This window comes from Stegastes partitus, unplaced genomic scaffold, assembly GCF_000690725.1.
Source record: "Stegastes partitus isolate 25-593 unplaced genomic scaffold, Stegastes_partitus-1.0.2 Scaffold1080, whole genome shotgun sequence".
Classification (NCBI taxonomy): domain Eukaryota; kingdom Metazoa; phylum Chordata; class Actinopteri; family Pomacentridae; genus Stegastes; species Stegastes partitus.
The window spans coordinates 43,985-52,692 of record NW_007578811.1 but is presented as its reverse complement, the minus strand read 5'-3'; the positions used below and the strand labels follow the sequence as shown (position 1 = coordinate 52,692).

The 8,708-nt window shown below is 43.4% G+C and overlaps 1 protein-coding gene across 1 annotated transcript in view; it reads left to right on the top strand.

Moving 5' to 3' along the window:
* Positions 1 to 8,708, top strand: part of slco2b1 (solute carrier organic anion transporter family, member 2B1) — a 24,501-nt gene that overhangs the window by 14,315 nt on the left and 1,478 nt on the right. Inside the window, exons 9-14 of the mRNA XM_008295854.1 lie at positions 3,212 to 3,299; positions 3,744 to 3,908; positions 4,006 to 4,195; positions 4,846 to 4,984; positions 8,172 to 8,332; positions 8,613 to 8,687. Coding sequence (XP_008294076.1) covers positions 3,212 to 3,299; positions 3,744 to 3,908; positions 4,006 to 4,195; positions 4,846 to 4,984; positions 8,172 to 8,332; positions 8,613 to 8,687 — 818 coding nt within the window. The remainder of the gene's footprint in view (positions 1 to 3,211; positions 3,300 to 3,743; positions 3,909 to 4,005; positions 4,196 to 4,845; positions 4,985 to 8,171; positions 8,333 to 8,612; positions 8,688 to 8,708) is intronic.

Sequence of the window (8,708 nt, the reverse complement as noted above, 5' to 3'; positions counted from 1 at the left end):
TTAAACTAGTCTAAAATTGGACTAAAACCAGTTTAAAACAAGACTGAATCCAGTCTGAAACGATTTAAATTGTGATTCTTAGCTGTAAGTAAATAACTGGTTGGATCAAACTACTAAACAGCAGTACTAGTTACTAGTTACTAGCTAGTAGTTAGTAGTTTAGTTTACAGACAGAAATAATGAACGTAAGCCGTTGATGAAGTGTTTATGTTCAGCTGATCGTCTCTTCATGTCGGTGAACTATCTGCTGCGTCAGCAGTTGTTGATTGATGGCGTTTTATGTGCAGCTGAACTGAACTTTAATAACACAATAAATGAAGCGTGTAGGTGCAGACTGTCAGTCGAACTCGTATTAAAACGGTTCCTTTTTGACTTATTAGAGGTTCCTGGAGGAACCTTTTTTCTAAACAGAACAGTGAAGGTTCCTCCAGGAACCATCCAGCAGCGTTCCTTAAATATCAGAGTTCTCGAAGCGTCGACTAATTCTCAGAAATAACTTTGTTTTTGTCCGTTTACCCTCTAAAGTCTCCCCTCTGTGCATCAGGTTTACATATTATTTACATTTTGCCTTAAAATGGCTTCAGCGTGACGGCAGTCGCTGCAGCTCGAGCACACCGGCTCACCGGCAGCTACGTGAATCTGCAGCGAAAAGGGAACGCAGAAGCAACTGGGTCCCACGTGTTGGACCTGGTTGTGATGAACAAACAGCCTTTGGGTTTGTGGCACCTGAACGGCGCTGCAGATGGAAGCAGTCGGGATATGAAAGCCCCACGTGGGCCTTCGAACAGGTTTAAGGTTCCTGATCAGGTTTAAGGTTCCTGATCAGGTTTAAGGTTCCTGATCTTCCTGCTGCTGCTTTATGTGTTTGTTGCTGGACTTCGTGACGCCAGTTTATCTAAACGATCGCAGCGACGTGACAAAGGTCAGCACAAGTCGGCTCTGTGGCCTTCAGACGCCTCCAGCAGGCGAATAAAGCGACGAGCTGAGAGGATTAAAGCTCCTGAACGGGTTAAAGTCAGAACCTCGTGTGTTTTGGCTCAGACCCAGAAAACAAAGAGAAAGTTGGACTCTGCTCGTGTTTTATCTGTTAAATGAGATGAATCATCCGCCGATTTCTCAACTGGAACACCGAGTGACTCGACAGCACTCAAGCTGCACGAACTCCCTGTTCTCATTACCGGGCCAAAGCTACGGGTCACAAGGTTCGGCTTCACGTTCAATTCAGACAAACACTTTCGTTTTTATTCCAGCGGATGAAACTGTGCAGGAGGTCAGAGTTCTGCTGTCAGCTTTTACTTTGTCTGTTTATTTGTCTTGAGCAAGTTCCTGTTGTTTTCCAGGTCATTAAATAACAGGTAATAAATAAAATCCACATCAGAACAATCTGTATTCTCATTAAACACTGATTTGACTGCATTTAAATCAAATAGCCAGAATATTATTTTACAAACATTTGTCGCCGTTTGTTGTACAGATTCTGCTGTTTCATCAAATCACAGATTATATTTGACCAGAAATGATAACTTTTATTTACTGTGTTTAAATCAGCAAAAAATGTTTGTTAATTTCAATTTAAAAAAAATTAAAATCACAGAAAAAATGATTAATTTGTATGTCAGCTGTAAAATACAGGCTAAAATCAAGTTTACATCTAAGATCAGTATTTTTATAAATCTAATTTTTTTTACTATTCTTTAATGTTTGATAGAAAAATTCTATTTTTTTTTTTTACTGTATTTAAATCAGCAAAAATATATTTTAACATGAATTTGTTTGTATTTTCTCCATTTTATTTACAAGTTGTTTTTATTATTATTATTGTTTAACAGGTTTAGTTTTTTGTTTTGTTTTTTTTTTTGCAGTGTGTTTTCATTTATTAGAACCGTTTCAAACAAACCTTCAAAGGTGTGAATCTAAGTTGCTGCTCGGTTCAGTTTTTGTGTGAATGAAACATAAATTAAACTTCACATCAGTCCAGGAAAAAAAAAACAGAAAGAAAGTCGAAACCTTTCCTGGAAATCTTCTGTGAACAGCTTGTCAAAGTGAAAGTAGCTGCGACGTTTGGCTTTGATCAAACTGGAATTCATCTGTCTGACGTCTGAAGAGATGTGGAGCAACATCTGGACCGGATCCATCTGAGCTACGAGAGGAAACATCTGCAGCCGAGCCGGGCATCGACGGCCAGCGTTAATAACATCAGTCATCTCCTGACCTTCTTAAAGGCATCAACAAAGCCTCCCTGAAGAATGTCCGTTTATTCTAATGTCACAGCAGCTTTTAAGGTTTGTTTCGGGTCCAACGGTGGTTCTGATGAAGAAGTTCTGAGAGTCTTTCTAAAGCAGCTGTAGTCCTTAACCTTCCTTTTATTTACTGACCAGAGTTCTACCTTCAGACTGTGAAGGTTCCAGAGTTCCAGGTCCTTGAAGTCCACAGAGGAGGGTCCAGATTGATCACTTTAATGGACTTCTTCATCATTTCTGAGCCTCAGAACTTCATCAGTGCAGCAGATAGACACATGACTTTTAGGAGGAAGAACACATCTGGGTTCTGCTAGAACCTGACACCAGATCAGTGTCTCAGTCTGAACACTGGACCTGGTTCTGTTCATGTCCTCTGGTAGCATCAGTATTATGGGATGTCTCATAGTTTCATGTCACAAAGAGACAAAACGGCCCAACGACGAATAAAACGATCAAAACGTGACACGAAACAAGAGAAATGAGACACAAACCAGACAAAGAAAAGAAAAACACGACCGAAAATGTCAAAAAGTGAGAAGCTAAGTGACTAAAACTATAAACAAAGTGACCACGGCGGAGAAAAGTGTCCCAAAGACAAACAGAACGACACAAACCGGACGTAAAACCACAGACGGGAGACGAACACAAAACTACAAAACAAGACTCATAACCGGGTTTACATCCGTCCAGGTGTCACAGTCTGAACACATTTCCTCTACTACCAACTTTGAACAACAGTATTATGGGATGTATTGTAGTTTTATATCACTGAGTTCAGGAGGAGCTTCTATCAGATGTGTTAGGAACACTGTGTCCAACGCGGCGTCTCGGTCGGCCGACCTGCTGACGCTGTCGTTTTCAGGATGCGTTTATTTAAAGCTTCCTGCAGCGTCGTGACCGTAAACCTTCCCGGCAGCAGACTGAGCGGTTTCCAGTCCGCCATGTGACGATGTTTTTCCATGCTTGCGCAGGAAGCTGCAGACGACGCAGAGTCCAAACCGGACGGCAAGCAGCAGACGAAGCCCCTCCAGGAGCTCTCCCTGCTTCAGTTCCTCAAAAGTAAGTCTGACCTTTCCGCTTCCTGTCGGCCGTCTGTGGCCGAAGGGTCACTGCAGGACGTTGACCCCCGGCAGAGGTCGAGTTAGAACAGCTGCTCAGAGTCACACATGACAGAAAACAGCTGCTGGAGCTGCAGCGACTCATCGATTAGTTCCATTAAATATGTCCAACGTTTACGACTCTGAAAACCACATGTCTGAATTCTGTAAGTCCAGTTTGTTCAGTGTGACTTCTTCACCCCGTCGCAGGAAACTCAGAGACAAACTATAAAAGAGACAAACTGACGGTAAAGAGACACACAGTGACCACAAACAACACAAACTGATAACAGAGAGACACAAACGAACCACAGCAGGGCCCGGTCAGGGAACAAACCTCCACGTCTGAGGCCTTCGTTCAGGGAGCCGACCTTGAACGCCTCCATCGCTCTCTGCTGCTCCTCAGGTTTCCCTCGAATCGCTCTGCGGACGCTGAGGAGTCCGATCTACCTGCTGGTGGTTCTGGCTCAGGTGAACCTGGCGGCGCTGCTGTCCGGACTCGCCACCTTCATGGCCAAGTTCATCGAGAGGCAGTTCAGCCAGACGGTGTCCTTCTCCACCATGATGATCGGTTGGTTGTGGCGCTAACGTCTTTATTTCACAACCCCGAGAACCGCCAACGCTCTGAAAACCACTTCCTGTTTGTTGTCCCGGTTTCTCTCCTCCAGGAGCGGTCGGGATCCCGATGGCGGTGCTGGGAACCGTCCTGGGCGGAGCTCTGATGCGAAGGTTCAATCTTTCCGTCAGTGGCTCCAGCAAGTTGTGCACGGCGGCCATCTTGCTCTGCATGTTCTCCGCCATGCCGCTGCTCCTGATTGGCTGCCCGACACAGACGGTCGCTGGCGTGTTTCCTTCCAGGTACCTTCCTGCTAATGTGGACTTAATCTGACCTCGAACAGGGAATTAATTCTTCCCCCTGAATAGTTTGTGTCTTTCTGCCTGTGAACTGATCTCATGAACGACACTGAGCTTCACCACTCACGGCTGTTGTTTCATGACTGTTCAGGAACTCATTTTTCCACAAACAGAAATAATATGACAGGGAACTAAAATCACTGCTGTCAGCTGACTGACTTCACCACTGACGGGGAACAAATGCAGACGGTTTTCTCAGAATCAAAAAAATACGTCAAACAATAGAAATGAAATGCATCATTATTCATTATTTTCAGGGAACTAATTTCTCCACTGACTAGGCTTTAATTTTCTGGTTGTTGGGGAACTCATTTTTCCATGAACACAGAAAGAACATCACCGTGGAACGTGGAACTCATATCAACACTGTCAGGGAACTAATTGAACAACGTACTGGGAACTAATTTTTGCTGCTGATGAGGAATTTAATCACTGACGGGGAACTAATTGCAACACTTTTAGGGAACCAGCTTTACTCCTGACACTGAGCTAACGTTGCCACTGACAGGTTTGTTATCTACCGACTGTTGGGGAACTCATTTTCCCTCGAACACAGAACTAATCGGATCTTGTCTGTATGGTTCCACTACCAGGGAGTTGTCCTGCAGTTCTGGCTGTCGGTGTCCTCAGGAGGCCTTTAACCCAGTCTGTGGTTCTGATGGCGTTGAGTTCAGGTCGCCTTGCCATGCCGGCTGTTTGTCTGTCGAAACCGACGCCGACAACAAAGTCACAGTAAGAATGATTTCACTGCAGGTTTTCACTTCCTGTTGTCACTCTGGCTTACTGCTTTCACTCCTTCAGAAGTCCTAAGATTACAATCTGTCCTCATTTCCACCGACACGCCCTGTTTTCTGTGGAGCTGTTACTCCCCCGGTGTTTATTTCTGTGGAAGAGGTCACGATTGGAAACAGACGGCGTTAATGTGCACCGTGAGACCAATGTAGACGCCAGATGGATTTCTCATTGTGACGTTTGGTTAAATCAGCGACTGAAAACTTCACACATTCACTGTTTAACCCTGAAGACGCCGTCATCGGGTTTAAAATTCATGTTTCGCCATTTATCAGCCAGAGCATCTGAGACGAATCGTTTCAACAGGAAATCAACCAAATCCACCCTAAAATCACTTCATCTCATTCAGGAAGCTGGAAAAAACGCTCCAGATTCTGAATAAAACTAAAAATCCTGATTTATGACTCAGCTGTGACCAAAACATTCAGAGAGTTCAGAAACTAGATGAAAATCCAACCTGCTGGATCAATGAATGGATGCAGCACGGATCAGAACCAGAGACCAGAGGAGCCAGTTGGTGGAGATACATCCAGCTGAAACACATCCAAGATGACAAAAACACACTCATGTGACTTGAATCGTGTCCAAAACGACTCAAAGTCAGTTTAAAATGACTTGAAACGTGTCCTGAGTTACAAACACTTGTTCATGATGACAAAGAAAACAGGTTTAGGATCCATTCAAATATGACCTGTACGCCTGAAACCCGTCTGAAGTCACTTGACAGTCGACTCTATTTGTCGGCGTAGTCCAGGAGGCGGAGCTAAATCGAGAGGCGACCAGGTGCAGTCAAGGGTAAAATCTTTTCTTCTAGTGACCAAAGAAAAACGTAGAAGATGCTTGTTGCAGAGACGATTTAAGTAAAAGTGAATAATCTGATGTCTAAGAGTCAGAAACTGAAAACGTGCATGTGAGTAGCTGTCCAGATGTTCAGGATGTGACTCTGGGGCCTCGTTCGAACATCCAGTCCCAAAGGATGGAATTCATCAACTTAGCAATGTGTGTAAATATAAGCGCAGCTCTGACCACACACATGATCCAGCGGTAGAATAATGAAACTACAAATAGAAAGCATTCAGGGATTCACATTCCAGCGTGAGGCTGGAGATATGAGGCGTTTCCAGCATCACTGAGCAGGATCAAGCCGGCAGTGTTGGATGCCATAAGTCCCCTGGTCCCAGCCTACATCCAGTTCCCTTACAGCCGTCACTGATGAGCCCAATTACGTTCATAGAAAAGGGTTTCATTCAATCAACGTCCAGATAATTTGTGATGCACATTTGTGGCTATTGAGCAGAACAGTTCTGTGGGTCTCCAAGCAGGAGCTGCTGAGGACGGCTGGCTTATTGGTGAGTGTCACAGAGTGGAGATGTTTCAGCTGGACTTAGTTTGGTTATTAAACATGTCACCTGCAGTGATTAGGGTTATCCACTGGGTGGACGTTGGTATGAACTCGTCCTCCTCCAGTTGCATCAGTTCTCTTTTATGGGCTGTGATGCGCTGAGCTTAACGTCAAACCACTTTTGGAACATTTCTTCGTACTTCTGCACACTCTAAGTTTCATTGGTACGACAGGATTTAGAACCGTTTCTGATAAATGAGGCCCGGGATGTTTCCGACTTTGAACTTCTGAAATCCATCAGAAGTAGCGAAAAAATGTGAAATGTTCATCCAGAAGAGTTTCCTGTAACTGGAACCAGTTGAGTCTTTCCTGGAAGGTTGAAACGGGTCGGGCTCATCAGGAGGTTTTAGTTTCGTCGCCAACAAGGAAAAGAATCTGATTTCATTCTCTGGATTCACCAGAAACTTTGTCTCTTTCTCCTTTTTCTGATTCTGAAAAGTGGCCCGTATTAACATTTAATGGATTGATTTAGATGAAACTTTTAGGTTTTAAACATTATTTTGACGAGTTATAATAATAATAATAATAATAATAATAATAATTATGTTATTGTGTGTAATTTAAACTCATGTTTGTTGTTCTCAGTATTTAAATATCCTTAAACTCACGTCTGCAGTTCAAACAAAACAAAACGTTTGTCAGACAAAATGTTGTTTCCCTAAAAATCAACAGAAATGTTAAATTAACGTATTTAAACTCAGTGAACTAAACGATTAACATCAGAGCAACGTTGATGCAACTTAATTTTACATTGAATTTTTAAAATCATCTCGTTGTTTTCTTCGTCCAGATGTAGAATCTGAAACATGGTTTTGTCTTCAGACCTTCTGTTCTGCACTTTTTAATGTGTCGTGTTCCTCAAGAACGAAGGAGGAACGTTCTCAAAACGACCTTCAGAATATGTTCTCCAGACGTCATCGAGCCTGAAGATGGTTTTTCTAAAACGTTCCTGTGATGTGACGTATTAGCAAAGGCTGCAATGTTCTGGGGATGTTGTTGAGGGAACATAGAATAGAACGTTCTTCTGCGAGACGTTTCCAAAAATGTTATCGATGCAATATTAAAAAAAACATTTTCAAGATGTTATTAAGACCCCAAGTGACAGAATGTTCCTGTATGGTGCTATATTAACAAAGGTGGAACATTCTGAGGATGTTCTGGAGGTGTTGCCAAGGGAACATATTATAGAACCTATAAAACAGTGATAACATAACAGTGACGACAGAAGAACAAAGTTCTCGGTGCAACATTCAGTTAACGGTCTAACAATGTTACCACCAAACATTTTTAGAACATCTTTACTGACCCGCCCCAAAGAAGAACATCCTGAGAACAAAAACTTAACGCCAAAAACATTGTTAGAACTTTGCAGAACATTCTCAGGACGTTTTTGGAACATTAAAAAAAATCTAGTTAGTTGTAGCTGTAGAGCTCTGCTGAACAACGATGAGCAGAGTTCTAACAATGTTCTAACAGTGTTCTATCAGTGTTCTAACAATGTTCTATCAATGTTCTAATAATGTTCTATCAGTGTTCTATCAGTGTTCTATCAGTGTTCTATGAGTGTTCTAACAATGTTCTATCAGTGTTCTAACAATGTTCTATCAGTGTTCTATCAGTGTTTTCTCAATGTTCTGACAGTGTTCTGACAGCGTTTTATCAGTGTTCTGACAGAGTTCTCTCAGTGTTCCCTCAGTGTTCTGACAGTACGTCGGTTCTCTGCAGAACTACACTGACTGTCGGTGTGTCGGTGGTCTGGCCGTCGCCCTCCCTGGGACCTGTGGCAGTGGATGTTCTCACCTCCTGCGGCCCTTCATGGTTCTTCTGGCTCTCACCAGCTTCATCGCCGCCTTCTCCCAGACGCCGTCGTACATGATGATACTCCGGTACGAAGATAAAAACCGCTTCTGTAAACGACCACATGTTTCTGTGAAGGTTCCCAGAAGGTTCTCTGAAGGTCTTTTGGGAAATCTCGAGGCGACCTTCAGGCAACGTTCCCTAAAGGGCCCTTAAGGTTTCACGAAATAACCTCACAAATGACCATCAGGGAACGTTCTGGGAACCTTTGGAACATGATTTATCTGTGTTTTGTATCTCGGTTTAATGAACGTCAGATGAGTCTCTAACCAGACGGCTGGTTCTTCCTCTGTGGTGCTGGTTCTGCAGGTCGGTGCCCACAGAGGACAAGTCCTTCGCGGTGGGAGTCCAGTACATGCTGTTCAGGGTCCTCGGTGAGTCCACGTCTGTTCTTCAGGTTCTCGT